Genomic DNA, 18,717 nt, shown 5'->3' on the forward strand with positions numbered 1-18,717 from the left:
TGATGTTACATCTCTTCATTGGTTTATTTGAATCCTAGTTGTAAAAAATAAATGGATTAAAATATAAATGAGAAAGAAGTAAGAAAATTAAAAATTAGCAAATAAAATACTTTTTTGGTAGATAATGAGACTCCTGCTTTCAATTAGGATAAAATATTTCACTCAACCAGAGGAAATATTTCCTCTGGTTGAATATGCCTGGTTTCCTATAATCATTCTGTCTACAGTGAAATACTTTTTAACAGAATTATGAATTTTGTAAGTGAATTTATGCTAATAATGGGTTTATAACACCCAAACTTCTGGGATTCTAACATTTACTATTCTGAGACTGACACCGACACTGTCAGCTTCCAGATAAAATATGTAGAATAGAATGTGTATTAAAAGAGAAAAAGATGTTACCTAATATCATTGCATTACATTACAAAAGCTAATAAGAAGTTATTTTACAAAATATCAAGTTATACTATCACAGATTTTGGCTGTTAAAAGTAACATTTGTGGTCTCAAAGATTATATTATTTAGTTATTTTAACATGTTGCATATTGGCCTATTTTGAAATGTAAGTGGCCCAGTTGCCAAAAATGTAATGTATTATACTGAGCAGAATAATGCTTTTATTTATGCTTACTTTTGGTTGACAGATTCAGTCGTTTTATGGACTGTTGGTGAATTATGTGGTCAAAGCTTTCAAAACGTGAAGCCTTATGCAGAGTGACTGATCAAAACTGAACACAGCTACTACCAATAGTTTGTGAACTATCATTAGGTCAGTATTACTAAATTCCTAGTCTTTGTGCATTATCTGATATTTTAAAATAATTAATCATTTCACAAAGTGGATGTGTTTCCATCATCAGGTAAAAATGGCAGGAGTACCTACTCGGCTGGGTCCCTTTATGAATATTAGACAATGGATCAATTTCAGTAATCCAGTAATACTGATTATAATATTCCAATGTCAGAACCTTTTAGTATTGATTTATTATCATCAGGTTCTTTCTCTGAAATATTTGATATGTCAGCATAAACTTGTGCAGTAATTCTTTGATGTCAGCCCTGCACTCAGTCTGTTTTGTGCTGTCAGTGATCATGTAGAGTAGAGCAAGAACTGTCACAATTGTAAGCATTCATTTTGGAGATGCCAGAATGCATATGAGTTAACGTTTAGTTTGTATGATTTATCAAAGGAAGTTAATGTTCTAAATAATTAAATATTTGTCAGCTGATCTTCCCTCACTAAACTTAGGATGACCGAAATTGGATGTAGCGCGGAAGAGTGGCCTCACATGACCTAAACTGTGCATATGCATAAAAAAAGATATTCTCCCTGACCAATATGCTATGCATAGTCACCATTGTGATCTGTATGCAACATGTTAAGTTGATGTCCAAGTCATTTCCTTCATACTGATTATGCATATTGCATATGATAAAACAACTTTGACGTTCTGATACTTTGTCAGACTCAGTACACTAAAACATACTAAACTGTGTTAAGCTACACTGCATAATGAAATGTGTGTTTAACCTATCTGTTGAACTCAGGCTTTAATGATGCAACTGTTGGCTTTTAAGTTAAATTCAGAGGTTCAAGTTCTAAAAGAACCTGTATTCAGTAACTTTCATGTTCTAAAAATATAATGTCAATAATAAAACTTGTAAAATTTTTAATATTACACATTTACGTATATATTGCTACACAGTGTAGTTTTATAAACAAATATTTCTATGTTCCATGGAGTAAACAGGGTTTAAAACTCTCGATGATTTCATGACTTGAAACAAGACACGCCACATTTTCAGGAGGAAATAATTTTATGTGATACATAACGGTGTTTCCCAACCTTTTCTCAACTTCTGCAGGTCCACAAATTGTGTTTCTTCTGAAATAATTAAATACAGAATAGGGAGGAGGGAAATATTTCACATAGGATGAAAAGAGTGGCATAAGAATTGGTATACAATATACTAATTTACAGACATGACAGAATTTGTTTTATTCTGGAGTAGTAACTTGTTTTATTGTTGTGGGTTTTAACTGAATCCTCAGTAATGTGCCGGCACAGTTTGTAAGAGACATGAGTATTAAGTGCACATGAGCAGGGTGAGCCCAGTCAGTATAAAAACTGGGCTATTGGTTGGATGACCATGATTCAATTCCTGGCAGGCCTTTCAACCAATGAGTACTGGGGACCCTTTTCCAGGAGGTGAAGTGGAATTAGCTGGGATAAGAAGCTGACTGCTCATATCTACCTAGTGTTAAGAATGTGTTGCATTATGTGTCTACTTCCCCATATGTCTCCATGTTGTGGTGTTTAATTAAATACCAGTGAAAACTTTAACTTTATCTAGAAAGAGCAGTCTGCTCTGAAAATAATAAAAGCAGACATTAGTAAATAATGTGTCAAAAAAAATTATTTCTTCATCCTTTGAATCGCAAGGAGAGACTGGTAGGTTAGCTGACACAATATGATTAATATGTATTCAGGAACTCCTTTATTAAAATTTTGGCTGATGCACTGACTATCTTGATTTAGGTACTGTCATAGAACTATGTCCTTTGGATAAATGTCAGTATAGTACCATAAAATATGCCATACCAACTTCCTTCCCAGTTCTTTTGATACTCTCTGCAATTGATATAACATAATTGAATAACCAACAGAACTACCATGGCAGAAGTGAGGATTATGGGATTTAAGGAAATTTTGTGAGTTATAGCAGTATACACTATTGTAGTCTTCACATGGTATATTTGTACTTTATAATTAACATCCCTTTCCACTCCGCCCCCCCTTTTTCTAACCAAATTCATGTTTTTTTTATGTGTATATAAAATAAACTTAGTTATGCAGGTCAACAGTGAGAAAGCTAACAAACAGTTCAAAAATGTGATTATATGAACTTATACATATTTTATAAAACAAGTAAATTAAGAGTTGCTCGTTACAATCACTGGCTCCCTAAAATAGAATAATTTTTGTGGCTATATAAATCCATTTTAAATTGTTTAAATTTCTTTACAACAACGTTTCTTATATTGCAGTCTGTTTTAACTGTTCTGTCTGCAGATACTGCAGTTTGAACCAGTGACTGTCATTAGGATGCTTAACACTAACCTGTTAGTCTACTGACTTCCCCATTTGAGAGGTTGCTGCTTGGTGCAAATGTACATGTTGCACTCCCTGGTTGCTCCATTGTTAACTATGTACCATGTAATATATTGTGTGAGGAGAAACCGTAAAAGCAACACAGGTAATTGCACAAGGAAAGATGTACAATTGGTAGATGGTTGATAGGCTGAAGTGATACCATTTGTAATTTGTCAGGACACATTATTCAGTTAATTATTAACCTGCCTTTTTTGTAGTCATACTTATTATAAATTAACTATTCACTGAATAAAAGACTGTTACATTACATAATACACCAGTTTTCTCATGCAGAAAACATCTTTTTAGACATGAAGGAAATAATGTTTTTTATGGAAAAATGCATTAATTCATCCACAGATAGTTGAGAAGTTGCTGTCTTTGTACTTGTTATAGTTACAAACACATCAGATAGTTTTTATGTAATTAGTTTCCATGAAATTAAATGTATAAATCGTGGGATCATATAGAATTATACTCATAGTTTTTGTGTTTAGTCTTTTTGCATTTATAAGTGGTAGAAAAATGTGTTTAATCATGAATATACTGTGACATTTTATTACAGTGAGCTTTATACCTAAAATGTGTATGTTATTGTTTTCCTATACACAAGTGGTCAAGTGACTGTACTGTTTCATGCACAAGTTTCTGTGAACAATTTGTGAATAGGTGTGTTGAAAAAGTCTTTCAACTTATTACTACAAAACTGTTAACTGATTCTACTTCTGACCAAGAAACTACATGAATGTTTGTGTACATCTAAAGTGTAACTCATGAAACACTTATTTAATCAAAACATGTTTTGAACACATTATACCCAGCACGTTTTTTCAAAAAGTCTTATGGTTTTCAAGGTAATTAAACAAAAGAGGTTTTTATGTCTGTTATTTCATAACTTAAGAACAATTAGACTGATTTAGGAGGCCCTTGCTTTTTCACCACACCTGATGTATGCAACAAACGTTAGCATCCATTAATTGAAAATATAGAGACAAAATCAGAGCTAATTTGCTAGGACTATTACAGTACACATACTTTTCTTAATTCTGTGTTATTTATATGTGTATTTTCTATTCCGTATTCTTGCATTCATTTCATACATCATAATTATGGATTATAGTCTTATAGTAAATAAAATCCATTCCCTCTGTTGTTACATACATATATATTTTGTGTTTTGTACTGCATTGTCACTTTTTAAATAATATTTCATAAACAGAAAAAACATTAATGGAATGACCTTAAGAATTATTTTGTCACACACATTGTCATAAATGATAGAATAAGTAACAAACCAAAACAAACTGAATGAGCTTACAGATAAAGCCTTAATATAAAACACAGAATGTTACAGCTATTTACTGATCATAGTAATTGCTTTTACATTATTTTATAAGTTTTACTTGCCATTAGAGACAGGGTATAATTTTAGAAACAGTATATTCTGTTTAATTGTTAAGGTTGTATATGACTGACATAAACATCTCCAGAATTCACCAACTTCAAATGTATTTATCTGCTTCCACCAAATGACAGTCTCCAAGAATCAGAAGGTATTTTAACATTTTACTGACGCAATATTTTAGTTTATCTCTCTCAGGCCATTGCTGTAATTGAGTTTTGCTAAGATATGACAACACATTCCAAGGAAAACCTCAAATCCTACAACACATTCCAACTTTGATTAAAAATAGAACAGCACTGACAGACATTTTACATGCATGTAGAAGCATGGGTGGGGAATCAATGTAAAATGCCAATCCAGCCAAGCAGCCACATGGGGAATCCCAAGCCAGTTGCACAGCCATGTTGGGAATAATTGGAAAATCTACATGAAGTTCATATTAACAAGTTTATGTTCATCAAATATTATTTTTACCCCTGAAGTTTATTTGGTATTAAACTTAGTCTTTATAAAGTTGATGGATTTTGGAAATAATGAAAACTGTATAAAAATTAATGTACTGAATAGTAAATATTTCAGTTTTTACTTTACAGGCAAGTAAGTGGAAAGGTCATGGTGGCACATACACAGTATAAATTTTGTCATATGGCTATTGTAAAAACACTTCCTGAGCCTGGTACTTGTTAATAAGTTATATATTCATAGGTTAAGGGTTACAGACATACCTACTGGTAATGAAAAACTATGCCAGTTATAATATTGGCAATGTTCCAGAAGTTATGTGTGATAATGTTTCTTTAATATCATAGGCGTGTTCTCTGAAACACAGGAAGTGTAAAAAATGTAAATCACTAAAGAAATGGTAAGTCTTGCAGAAATTCATCACATATTTTATTGTAATGTATCATTTGTGCATTAACTTTCTGTAGTTCAAAGATCACATCTATGGATGTAATTTAATTTAACATTAATTTCATAGCTTAGAGTAATTATGACACATGTTGACTCAACACTGCATTTAATCAGTTATTTGTTTTTCCATTTAGGTATTGTATAAACATTTTTAAATCATGTTTTCATAGTGTGTGGAAATGTTTTGAATGTGCATAAATGATTATGAGTGTACATATTAATTGAAATAAAGAATAACACAGATCTTTGAAAAATACTGTTATCTTGTTACATTAATCATGAGGGGAATTACATCATAAAACATTAATCAGTACCTCAGTTTTTTATTGATATTCAACACATTTTTGTGTCAAAATTTATTTCCTAATTTTATTGAGTTTCCACAGGATTTTAGAATCTTAAAAAATTCTGTCATTTAGATCAGTGTTTCTCAATGTGGAAGCTGCATCTTCCCAGTCTGTTGTGAATGGTTTGTCAGTGGGGCTAATGACCTAATTATATAATACATATAAATTTCTAAGAAAGGGCCACATTAAATTACAAACATACAATTTCATAGAACAAGTACTGCATATAATTATGACTCATTAACAACAAAATTTTGAAATTGCTACAAAATTTTTTAAGTTATTCCCTTGGTTGAGAATGGGTGGACTCATATCAAGGAAGAATGAGATCAAAGGAGTTGGGAAACCATTGGCCTGATAGGCAATAAACTTTCTTGATTGAAGAGAAATTTGTGCTTCATATGGTGGCTGCATTGTCAATATGCTGTTCCCTCTCTTTTTCATTCATTAGTAGTTCAAATCTGAAGCTGTTGCATTGCTTGTGTTGATGGTTTACCTATATGATAAATTTGTGAACCTTTTTTTAAATTTACATTTTTTAGCATGTGTAAGTTTGGCTTCTGTGTTTCATCTTTTCAAGAAAACGATTCAGTTTCTATCTTCAACATGTGTTCCCCATTAACTCTCACAAAGTAAGTACTCAACATAAAATATTTAATTTTTAAATACTCTTCACCTTAGAGTGATAACATAATGCATCTACAATTAAATATGTATGTGTATTAAACTTTTCTATAATAAGTATTATAAGTAAAATAATTGGCATGTATAGAAAAGCAGAGAACTTAGGATATAAAAATCTTTTAATTTTTTATCTGTTAGCTTAATATAGATAATTAGTCAAGAAGGTTTATAACAATAACTATGAAACTTTGGAATTAATGTCTCATAGAACCTGAGAGAATGGGTCATAAAGCAAACAAATATAACAATGTCATATTAGGTAATTCTTGACTCCCCTTAACATTATTATGCCTGTAATTTTAAAAGACATACTTGTGTGCATGATTGCCAACTTTTCAAAATTTCAGGGGCTGCTTAGGTATGTTACAAAACCACCCAGTAGACAATCTCAAAAGTTTTAAAACAGCTGATGACACGGAGTTGGCACCAAGAACACAAGAAATGAATGGAGTGGAATTACAGTATGATTACTCACTTCTACCATTCTTGAATTCCAATATTCTTTTTGTCAGAACAAAACTAATTACATACAACTCAACCAGCTTCCCCACCCATCAAAAATGCAGAGATGGGAAGCATTATAGAAAAATGTAAACATGAAAAAAAAAAAAAGCATTTTCTAAGCCCAAATTAATACATTCCTACGTTGATTAAAAAGATAATTATTGGAAGTTGCTTAAAGGTACAAATGAAAGTAAGGTAAATTCAGGGAGTGCTTAGCACCCCAACATCATTCAATGGGTATACAAGTTGCAGAGCATCCACATAGTCAGCACCCATACTCCTGTGAGAATTTTGACTCAGTAAGGTACATAAGAGAATATTTTGTTATGTGGTGTGTCATAAGTACAAAGATTTACTGTGTAAGCTCAATACTTAATATACACTTGACATGCAGTACCGTACTCTTTGCTCACCAGGTAGGAATACAGGAAGGAATCCTCAAAGGTAACTGCTACTATGAAATATATGTATTGGCCAGGATTATATGTATATGTCTGTCTACATGATATATAAGTTTTTACAGTAGTGAAAATCTAGTTTGTTGTCTTCTGGGTTATGAGGCTGTACAATCTTGTAGGTGATTACCAACATTTTAGAAGAAGTTATCATCTTCAAAAATAGGAGGTTAGAAAATTACAGCTCCCTAACCAATAAGCCCACAAACGAAAAATATGTATTTATTTTGTAGGTCATTCATTTTTAAGATATTTAGCCCCTAAACATTTTAAACATTTCAATGTATAATTTGAATGGTTTTCTCCATGTTTTAATTTACAGTTTGTAGTCTTCCCATAGTATTCTTTTGATGATAGGAAAAATCAGATTGGTGACATTAGAGGGATTCAAGCAACTACTTAGAGTGTTGGTTAGAAAACCCACTATAAGATACCACTTGGGAAACTTGAGTAGAGATTAGAAAGTAATATTAAAATGGATCTTAGAGAAACAGTTTATGATCTAAAGTGGATTGAAGTAACAGGATAAAATACTATGGCAGACTTTTTTAATGTCTGTGGAACATTTGGGTTCCATGCCAACAAAGAATTTTATCATCATATAAATAACTCTTAGCTGCTGAAGGAGATTTGTATATAGTGAATAATATCTGTCAGTACAGAATGTGATAATCTTGATTCCTTGCTCTTTAAATCTAAAAATCCTTCTCCATTACAGTGTACCACCACAGAAAGAATTATTAAAATATAATTAAATGTTGTCTGTATCACTGTAATGAAGAACAAAACATATGAATAAACATATTTGTGCCAGTCACTTGATATGTCTTGTGGTTTCTTATATGAAACATCATACTGTTATATTTCCCATATAAATTTAACATAAAGTTTGGCATTATTCTTGCATGCAAAATTCAGTCTGTATGGTCTTCATTTAGAGTTGATTGTGCTAAACATTTCAAGAAACTCTCTTTATATTTGTGGGTCTCTTTGGTGGTAAGTTTATTCGTAATGATGTCCAAAACCTTTTAGAACCTGGATGTATTCTAGTATCAGTATGTTTAACGGAATTAATAATGTTCTCCTTAGATCCATCAAGAACAGCACTTGAGAGTGACTCCTCTGAATTTCCACAGTTTGAATCTGATAAATTTGAAGTATGTAGTTTGTGTTTCTGAGAAGTACACATTTTCAGCAGAGGATGCGGCCTTTCTATTACTGCAGGTTGCCACTGAACTTTCTTCACGACTCTCAATACATGTTGCAGTGTGTGATCACTGGTCCCATTGGTTTGTTTAAAATTCTTCCAGGGAATGTCCTAAAAGGGAAATAAATCACAGTTCAACAATAAATATGCCTCTTTCATATGGACTAATCAGGGGACTGAGCATACCACAGCTGCATATGACTTGCTGATGTATTTTCTGCAGCCTGCATACATTTTTGTAATATTATATTACTCTACATAATGAAAAGAGGTCCACAGTGGCCACGCAGTCTGGGGTGTGGGCCTTGTGCCGCTTGGTGGCTGGGACTGTGGGTTCGAATCCCACTCAAGGCATGGATGTTTGTCCGTGTTTTTCTGTGTTTTGCTGTCCTGTGTTCAGGTAGAGGCCTTGCGACGGGCTGATCCCTCGTCCAAGGAGTCCTACTGAATGTCTATAGATCGAGCCAATGAAAAGTTGGGACCCGCAGTGCTCAGGCACTTAAGGAACGGGTCTATCCCAGTATATAATGAAAAAAAAATTACTGACTAAATTAAGTAGTTAATTTAAAGTGAATAATTTATAAAAATAAAAAATCAGTGAATTTTTCAAGAACATTGTTTATAGTAATATGTGAAACTGTCTGTGATAGTAAATTAGTAGCAATTATATCAAGAATGTTTAGATGTGTGGGACATGTAGCACACATAGCAGAAATAAGAAATATTCAGAATATTTTTTCAGAAAATCTGAAAGGAAGAGCACTTGACAAAAGTAAGTAGTTAAGCAGTAGTAGTAAAGCACAGTTGGGAGGATAATATTGAGCTGGATCTGAGGGAAATAGTGTGTGATTATATGAACTGGATTCATGTGGCTCAGTGTGGATCCAGTGACAGGTCTTGTAAACAGAGAAAAGAACCTTTAGGTATCATAAAAGGTGAGTAATTTCTTCAACTCCTGAAGAAATACTCTAAACCCATTATTCATATCTCACATTATTTCTCAGTATATTGCAGGTATATTGTACAGTAAAACCCCTCTAGTTGGACACCCCTATATCCTGGACACCCCTCTATATTGGACACTTTTAATTGGAACCGGCGAATATCCTATAATTTTACATGTCCACAACATCCTATATCTTGGACACCCCTTTATCCTGGAACTTGAACACCCCTTTTGTTGTAAGTTGGACAGGTTCATGCACTTAGCTTCAATGCTTTTATGGGAAACGTTTACAGTTAGTATTTTGTTGCTTTGAATTTATGACTTATGAATGCCTTCTACCTGAGGATTACCTTATGGTTGAAGGTGTGAGACTTTGAACACATCAATGGAATAATTTTGTTGAACCCTTCACTGGACTACAGTACGTATTACTGGTACAGTTTTAACTTTGTCAGTACTGAGCTTGCAGCTGAGTTAAACAGAAATTGGAACGGTGTGCTTTCGTTCATAACCAACAAGGAATGTTTGAAACTTTATTCGAATTGCGGCAAAAATTAGAAAGAGGATGGACAAATTCAAAGATAAAATCAAAAAAGCAGTGTTTTGTGACGGACTTTTTTACAAGAAATAAGTGACATCATATGTTGAGCTAATGCCTTAAGTACAATTAAAAAGAATACATTCTGAACATTTAAAATTTCATTGAGGCCGGGGTGTAATGTGCAACCACGAGAGTGGGTTTCAAAAGATTATTATAATTAATAATTATTCTTAATTCGAGCAAGCCTACAGTAGTTAGATTATGTAAGTAAACAGACTGCATTGTCGGTAAACGTAAAGTATCAGTGCCCTTCCCTTTGAGCTTATCCATGCAAGTTTAATTTAGTGAAAACAAAATTTGTAAAAATTTAATTTACCTTTTTGATTTTTCTTATCAATAATTTCCTTGTTGGGAAGGGCTCCATAATACTCAACAATTACCATATTGTCATTACACGACAATTTGAAAGGATGATTTTCCCCTTTCCCTCTATCCTGGACACCCCTGTAAGTTGGACACATTATCGTGGAACCGCAAGTGTCCAAGTTAGAGAGGTTTTACTGTAGTATATACTGCTTTTCTTGGAAATTCTTTGAAGCTGCTTATGACAATTCAAATACATTAGCAAAATTCCGAAAGCTTGAAGATGTGCTTTTAAAGATCAAGATGTGTTGCCACTGTATTTTTTTAACAAAAATTGTGCTGGAGACAACAAAATACTTTTCATTGCTCTGCCATAAAAACTAGTGTAATAAAAACTAAAAATTGATTAAAATATTTGTCATGCTCCATCCTAGTCCTTATCTAAATTTATGATACCAGATTTAATTTCTGCAGCATTCAGTAATAAAACTATCAGTGTAATTATTAAAAGTGGTGAAAAAGTGATATTATAAATTTAAGTAATACTGGATTCAATTATGGTACTAAACATTTCCATTTGATGTTGTACAATGTTAATTAATTAGTCCATGTTGAAGGAGTGGTTGTAATGTGACAAATTTAAAACACAGAAAGAACTGAGCTGTTAATTACTGAAAAACTGAGTGTTTAAATGCAATAAACTGACAATTTTGGGTAAAACCTCATTAGTTCAAAGGAGAAAGGGAGAAGGGTAGTCTGAATTTGGTGATAATCTAGATTTGCAAGGCAAGCAGCATATTATAATCGTGAATGAAAAAATACTTAATAATAATTATTAAAATACTGCAGTAGAATATTTAACCGTAATTTTACCATAATACTGCAGACATTTTTCTTTTCCATTCCAGTGCTATTAGATGCCATTATTCACAATCACAGCACTTTTGGAGGTGTAATGATTAATGTCTGAAAGAGAATTTATGAGTGTGCATGATTGCATGACTGCTAACAAACTACTGAAGAAATGGAAGGAGGCACAGTAGTAGCCTAGAGGTGATTTAAAAGTGTTACATGATATTTTTGACTACCAAGATAACTATTTTTGTTTACTAAAATAAAACCATAAAGACTCATATCCATGATTTAACACTTAAATAATAATACCAAACCTGCAGTACAACACAGATGATCTTGGAATGGAGATTCAGCATTGCTTCAATAGCTACATACAAAGCATATGTGCACCAACTATTAATGGCCAGTGCTGGTGAGAGAACCATTAAAAAACGTCTACTTGACCTGATCTTCATTGTATATATCTCTGGAATCCCTGAAACAAGAACCTCTTTATAATTTTAGTTCCTATGAAATTATATATTAGACTGAAATGGGCCACTAGGTACAAGACATGAAAGACTGGTGATGATGAAATAACATTTGCATTTACAAAATTTTCTTAAATTCAGCATTCTTAAATGTAATAGAAATATTTATAAAATTGTCTGATTTATTTGTACTTACAATCTCCAGCAACACTATCTCGTTCATAGACAAAACACCGATAGTGATAACATTTTTCCAGAGTGTGAACTAAAACTCCAAGAGCAAATTCTGTGTCTGTCTGGTCATAGCATACAAAAACATCATATTCTTTGTTATCTGAAAATAGATAAATTAAATGTGTAATTTTAAAGTCTGAAAAATTAACAAGAAGGATGCTTAATTTTCAGTTTTGTAATAATGAACATGAGCTTCATGAAAAGTAGGGGTAACACTGGACTGATATATGCCAGAACTAAGGTTGATTTGACAAGTTTTAGTTTTCATCTTCAATTCCCAATTTTATCAAAATTTATTTAGGAACTAAAGAGAAATGGCACATGTACAAGAATACACTGCCTCTCTAATATGCTTTGAGTTCATGCATTTTCTTTAGAAACATATAGTAAGAGGTATTTTACATCCAAATATATGTTTGTTTATATTACCATCTTCAAGTTTTCCAAAGTGGTCCTTCCAAAACAGATGTAACTCAAGATGCCACCTCATGTATACACCAATCAGCAGAACAACACTACATGTGAATACAGAGATAATAACCACGGTAGCTTTATATGATGTACGAATTTTCATTGTTGGATTATCTGTAACATGCCAATAAGAACATGTAGTGCAATTGAAATCCACTTTAATGCATCTTATAATGTAACTTACAGCATTAGAATTTCGGGGTAAGGAGTACAGTAGCATAAATTCTAAATTGTATTTGTCAAATGTTGACAGATTGAAAGTATAAACTATTTCCACTCATTTTCATTTTTATTCACAACTTTGGGATAGAAAAAGAATTCCCCCATACACAGGATGATTCAAAAGTGTTTGTACACCTCTAAGAACATAAATATATTTCTCATTGTGAACTTAATTTCACACCATGATACAAATGGTTGAAGAAAAGGAGCAGTCAAGGTACAGAGAGCACATATCTTTATAAAAGTCCAACAAACTTACCACCTTCTATGAGTGTCACATTGAACACTTTTGGACTACCTCCATTGCTTATTGTACATTTGTATGTACCAAAATCTTCTTTAGTTACAGTTTTAAAAATCAGATACTCTCCAATTATTAGATCTTCAGCCCTTGAAACAGAATTAAATTCACATAAACTTATATTCTCTGGAATGGTATCGCAAGACACTATACTTCATGTAAGTTAAGAAAACCTTTTTGCCAGATTACATTCATGTAACCCAAGTATTTTTCTGTCATTAATATCATCACAAGAATAAAGCTGGTGATAACAAAGAAACAAAATCCTTTTATGGTTATAAAGGACCTTTATATTAGTTGAAAGCTGTCAAAATATGTTCTCAGCTTTACAACTAACTGAATTATGTAACCAAAGCAGATTCTGCTAGATAAAAGACATAAAATCAACCTCTCAGCTGCCCCATGTATAAAATATTTGAAGGGACTAAACTTATAAATTCTTGTTGGTAAATGTCTTTCCTTCCCATCTGTCCCAATTTTCTGAACTGCTCCCAGCAAGTCTTAGATCTTTAGCTGTGTAGTTATGAATATATATTGAAAAACTTTCAATGTTGGTTGAATTTTATTGTTAACATACAAAAGCAACTTTTCTGAATCTTCAGCTATTTTAAAAGCATATAATTACTTCTTAAACAATGGATCAATTTCAGGCAGTGCAGAATTGTTATAAAACTTATGTTTATTAGAAGTCCTCTGAGTCCTGTAAAAATATACACTCTCCATTTTCATGGCTATAACCCATAAAAACAACCATCATCATCCTCATTACTGTGAAAACCTCAAATCTTCCAAGACAGTTTTTACCTAACTGGGTAACTATCAACTTTTCAAGAAAGTTCCTTCACCATGGAGTCAGTTGTTAGATTAGTTTTATTCCAGATATGTTTAAAGTTTTATCAGCAAGTGTGAAGTATCAGTGTAATTTTACATTGTTTGACCGTAAATTATGTTTGCAGTTCATAAATTACACTATAAGCTGCATACCTGGCAACGCTCTTTGTATATCTGCGTTTATCAGATGTATCTGGAAACGTATTTGTTTTATCCATCACCCATGCAACTTGGCTGTTATGCTTCTTTCCATGTCCTAGAAAAGAGCTGTCATTCACTTAGATTTTATTCACATATCTTTATAATAATTGAAGTAAATTTAGAAATCATATGAATATTCTGCTAAACAGGATTGGCTTTGAACCAGAGATTTTGTCTTGTATTGAGAAAGTTCCTGGTTTGATTCTTGGCTGATGTCATCAAACAAACTCAGAATTTTCTTATTTCTCCTCTATCTCAAGGGAAATACTGGGACAAGAGGCCATGACTTTCTTCATAGCAGAAGTTCCATACATCTCACTCTACTCTCTTATAAAATCTTGTGACTATTGTATTGATCCAATCTCAAAATATAGCTGCCACATTAAAATTTACATTATTTTATCTTCCCAAAACATATTATATTATTATATCTCACTCAGTGTAAAAAAAAGTTAAGCAGTCCCACTACATGCCATGTAGGTTTCTTGGGGGGAGAGGAGGTATAGCTCTTACTCATTCTTGACCTCGGCACTAGATGGGGGTGAGTGGTCAGTATCATGCCCTGGCCACGCTTTTCCCCAGGGAAAGGACCCCTGTACCCATTGAATAGGAGGCTGGGTGGGCCCCAGAGCCAGTCTGGATGCATGGGTTAGAGGAAAAATCCTCTGCCCCTATCAGGGATCGAACCCCAGTCGTCCAGCCCATACCTAGTCACTATACTGACCGAACTATCCCAGCTTACTCTCGCTCTGCGTAAAACAAAAAATATTAAAGTTTGTGTCTATAATGAAGTCAGTTATTTTGGAGTTGATTGACACCCATGTAAGTTTCAAGGGTTGAATAAATTTATTATTCTCTGATTTTAATTAAGTCTGTTTGCAGATTTTTCGGAATATTCAGTCCAAACATCAAATGCTTAAAAAAATGAATATAAAGCACTATTCTTGAAACAATAAGCAGTGCTTACCTATAAATCCTTCACAGAAAAATCTTGCTGTTTCTCCTATCTGTGCGTATTGATAAGATTCAGTTACATATGTGAGCAAAGCTGGACCCATGTATGTTACTTCAGCTAATTAAACAAAAGAACAGTAATTTGCATTATTCACTATTTTTCACAAAATTTGTTAGCTAATTCCATGATAAAAGTTGTCAAATTACCAGTTTTTCTTGCTTTAACCCTTACACTGTTAAGAATGGAACATTTCTATCAAACATGCAGCTTTAATGTCAACTTTTGCGTCTAGAAATTCGACAGTAAAATAAGTAAATAAATGTAAGATATTAATGCCTTGTTATACAAACCATTTGAAAGTTAAAATATTATATACATGTAGAGTTATAAAACCCCACTTAATGGTACCTGCACCTTGTCGTGGTGGTGGGGCTTGAGTACCTCAGTAACCCCAAGAGCTAATGGCAGGGCCTCCCTAGCCAGATTGGTCGAGGGGGAGAGGTCAGACTAAAACAGGTACCCTGGTCCTCCAGGTTTGCGGGGTTGGTCGCAAGGCTAACAACCTTGCACCGTAAAAAGGAAGAGGAGAATTGAGGAGGCCATGGACCGAATACGGACCGGAGAGCCATAGAAGAAGAGTAATAACATGTTGCATGTGAGTGAAGGCTATGCACAGCTTAATGAAATAAGTTTGTTCTCTTGTTTTGAACATAAGACAACATTTCAGAACTATCAGAAGTCAGAGTTACTTACGCATAACTTTCAGCTGAATTTTACGCTGGATTTCATTAATGCCATCAGAAACTTTGCACGTATAAGTACCATTATCCAAATCTGTAACTCTAATTGAAATTAGAGTCTGATTTTGTTCCCGTAGTTCATGAAATGTAATATTTCTGTTACCAGCTGAAATTATATTACCATCTTTGTACCTGTAAAGTAAAATATTATGCATATTCACCAGTGAGACTAATAAACATTAAACAGAAGTGTTTAAGTAAACATACAAGTATATTAATGGTGGATAAAGACTGACCACGGAAGGCAACGCGAAACCATCGTGGTGCTTTCGCAAGAAAACCCCTAAAAGCTGTCATGATGGTCAAGCTTGACCATAGACGATGAAAAGTTAGATTTTGCATGTACCATGTCTTATTATTGAAACCTCTTAAAAAGATCGCGTGCTTGGGTATGGAAACTGAGTATTCTACAGTAGTGAAACCCCCTGCTCTGTCGGGAATCGAATCCCAGTCGTCCAGCACATTACCTAGTTACTGTCCTGAGTTACCTCCTCTCATATTTACACAGCTCAAGATAGGACGTGGAATGGCAGTAATTCTTCCAATCCAAAGTAAATCAGACTATGAATTCTGTATTACGTTATGGATTGTGAAGACTAAGAAACGTCCAATTATATGTTTTGCAGCACTGCAGACAATAAGCTAAACCTTAGTTCCCAGTCTGTGACGCGAATGCTTACATATTATCTAGCGCATGCTTGAAGATTACGTAAAAATGACCAGGATACTATCTATTATATTAACAGAAGAATTTCTATACACAATTTTTAGCAAGCACGAACTGTTTTGTTTTGTTTTGTTTTGTTTTATGTTTCAGAATTAAATTCTAGGCCTAATGTTTTAAAATTACAGCCAGTAGTGTAATTGCAGTTGGTACTTTGCCAAACGTGTCACAGCAGCGACAACCCCTGACCCTGTGATGAAATATCATCACTTTTACATATGTCCATTTTAACGTTTACTAGTAGGCACTTTTATTTTTTTCACAAAATAACGTAAATACCAGGAGGTTACAAGATTCTCAAAGATTGCTTTTACCCCACCGAACTTATCACACTCTTTAATTCATCACATTTATTGCTATGGTGTGTAAAATACTTGAAAAAGGACAGTTTGTAATCTTCGTTGTTTATGAAGTCCTCCAAATGTGACACTATAGTTTACCATTTGATCGTCTTGTAGCCTTTTGCACAACAGGACAAACTTTTGTAGCGCTCGATCACAACGTAATCAAACGTGTTGACTTCTTTTGTAAATTCGAGCGATGTTTTATTTTTTTCAAATAAATTCATCTCACAAAAACCTTTTTCATTCTCTGCATACATAACATGGTCTGTTAATATTAAGAGAACTAGCGTAAAAAGTACATGTGACAATTGTAATATACAGCCATTCATATTTCTTCTCACTTCCATCCTCAAGCTAACATGGCCGCAGCATTCGTTTCTCAGTCATCATGGAGAATTAACTACAACCAAAACACCACACGATTTACCCGGCACCATATCGCAATAGCTACTGCATATCTACGTCCGTTCTGATTTGTGATAAAGATGAACTTGCGGTTTTCCTAGGGACGTCATCGTGTGCAAAGCACGCGCTGTGCACTGAAGCGACTTCCTGGAATTCCGCCACTTTTAAAACAAAGCTTAGCTTTAGATGCCCTTGGCGTCTGCATTATTCATTACTCCAATAAAGTTTACCCCGCCTTCATTACACGGCCGCATTTTTAATTAAAACGAGAGTATACAGTAAGAGTGTAATTTTACTTCACAAAAAGACTCATCTCGTCCCTAATGCTTCATCAACTGAATATAACGACCCACTGAAATAAATCTATATTAAACTAACATACAGCTGTCATACTGCGGATTCTGGTTATTTATGTGTACGAACACATCAGTTGTTATGTACAGTCCACGACTGTAATCTTGAGACTTGCAAAGAATACAGGAAATCCGTAGCGTTAAAGGCAGACGCTAACTTTCCTCATTCCTCCTTTACCCCACTTCCTCACCCCGCAAGTCTCAAGATTACAGTCGTGGACTGTACGTGTTATTCATTCACATACAGTTAAAACAGCAGTTCACTTATGAATAAACTTTTTTACATTTTCTACAAAATATCCTTTCATTATTTGTTCGACATATACGTACCGAACGTCGCAGATGAATGGTTGGCACACCGTATTCAGGAGTTCCTGGTTGAAATCTCGACCCGGAAACTGGCTGTTTTGATATTTTAATTGTTTTCCCCCCAGGCATATGCCAGGAAATTGCTTTAAATTAGGCTACTACCTCTTCTTTCCATATCCTTTCCAATTCATTAACCCTGTCAATCGACGTTTTTTTTTGTCTGAGCTACAGATAGCCTAAATTATCCACAATGAATTAAACAGATATCACGTTAGTATACTCTGTTTGGTTTTGTTCACTATGCGCTAGTGTTGCTCCCATTTCACAGGTTGGCACGGCTGTTATGTTTGCATTATTAACAGGTCGTTGTGCATACCAACCTGAAAAGATCTGACAAAACCGATCCTCCTTGAAAAAACACCCAAACAATATTAAGCGAGGGTTACACATTCACCTTTCGGTCTTTAAGGACGACACAAAATAAAGTCTAAACTGAACAATAAAAAGAATATCTCGAACTTCTGCTTCTCTTTCAGACTTTTTTCGTCGTTTATGGTCAGCTTGACCGCCGTGACCCCTTTTCGGGGTTCTCTTGCGAAAGTACCACGGTGGTTTCGCCTTGCCTTCTGTGGCCAGTCTTTACCCACCAAACTGGAAGAGGAGGCGTGGACAAACTTACATGCCTTGAGTTGGACTCGAACCCAAGGTCGCAGCGGCAA

General features: G+C 33.9%; 1 protein-coding gene across 7 annotated transcripts; it reads right to left on the reverse strand.

The window, feature by feature from the left end:
• Positions 1-7,672: 7,672 nt before the first annotated feature.
• Positions 7,673-17,475, reverse strand: LOC110831947 (interleukin-1 receptor accessory protein-like 1). 7 transcript variants are annotated; one of them, XR_002543756.2, is made up of 10 exons: positions 17,028-17,475; positions 15,817-15,995; positions 15,076-15,180; positions 14,061-14,163; positions 13,035-13,165; positions 12,512-12,667; positions 12,045-12,182; positions 11,693-11,853; positions 11,397-11,489; positions 8,647-8,784 (listed from the first exon to the last, which is right to left on the reverse strand). XR_002543756.2 is itself a non-coding variant. In XM_022068477.2 (9 exons), exons 1-9 carry the CDS (start codon positions 17,276-17,278, stop codon positions 8,425-8,427), a joined length of 1,584 nt encoding a protein of 527 aa, XP_021924169.1. In that variant the 5' UTR covers positions 17,279-17,470; the 3' UTR covers positions 7,673-8,424. The 7 variants fall into 7 exon arrangements, 6 of the variants coding, with proteins under 6 accessions (XP_021924169.1, XP_021924171.1, XP_087211606.1 ...); XM_022068477.2 differs by lacking the exon at positions 11,397-11,489 and having other exon boundaries at positions 7,673-8,784; positions 17,028-17,470; XM_022068479.2 differs by lacking the exons at positions 11,397-11,489; positions 17,028-17,475 and adding an exon at positions 16,331-16,539 and having other exon boundaries at positions 7,673-8,784.
• Between the last annotated feature and the right edge of the window lie 1,242 nt (positions 17,476-18,717).

This window comes from Zootermopsis nevadensis, unplaced genomic scaffold, assembly GCF_977971745.1.
Source record: "Zootermopsis nevadensis isolate Lab colony 2312 unplaced genomic scaffold, Znev_1.0 Znev_ptg000024l, whole genome shotgun sequence".
NCBI classification, from domain to species: domain Eukaryota; kingdom Metazoa; phylum Arthropoda; class Insecta; order Blattodea; family Termopsidae; genus Zootermopsis; species Zootermopsis nevadensis.

What these genes read in the sequence shown, in the direction of transcription:
- LOC110831947 (XM_022068477.2), bottom strand. Translation starts at nt 17,278, where the DNA reads ATGGAAGTGAGAAGAAATATGAATGGCTGTATATTACAATTGTCACAT. An exon ending in AATTCAGCTGAAAGTTATGC is followed by an intron (nt 15,181 to 15,816) that starts GTAAGTAACTCT and finishes TTGTTTAATTAG; the next exon opens with CTGAAGTAACATACATGGGT. An exon ending in TCATCTGTGTTGTACTGCAG is followed by an intron (nt 8,785 to 11,692) that starts GTTTGGTATTAT and finishes TTTCCCTTTTAG; the next exon opens with GACATTCCCTGGAAGAATTT.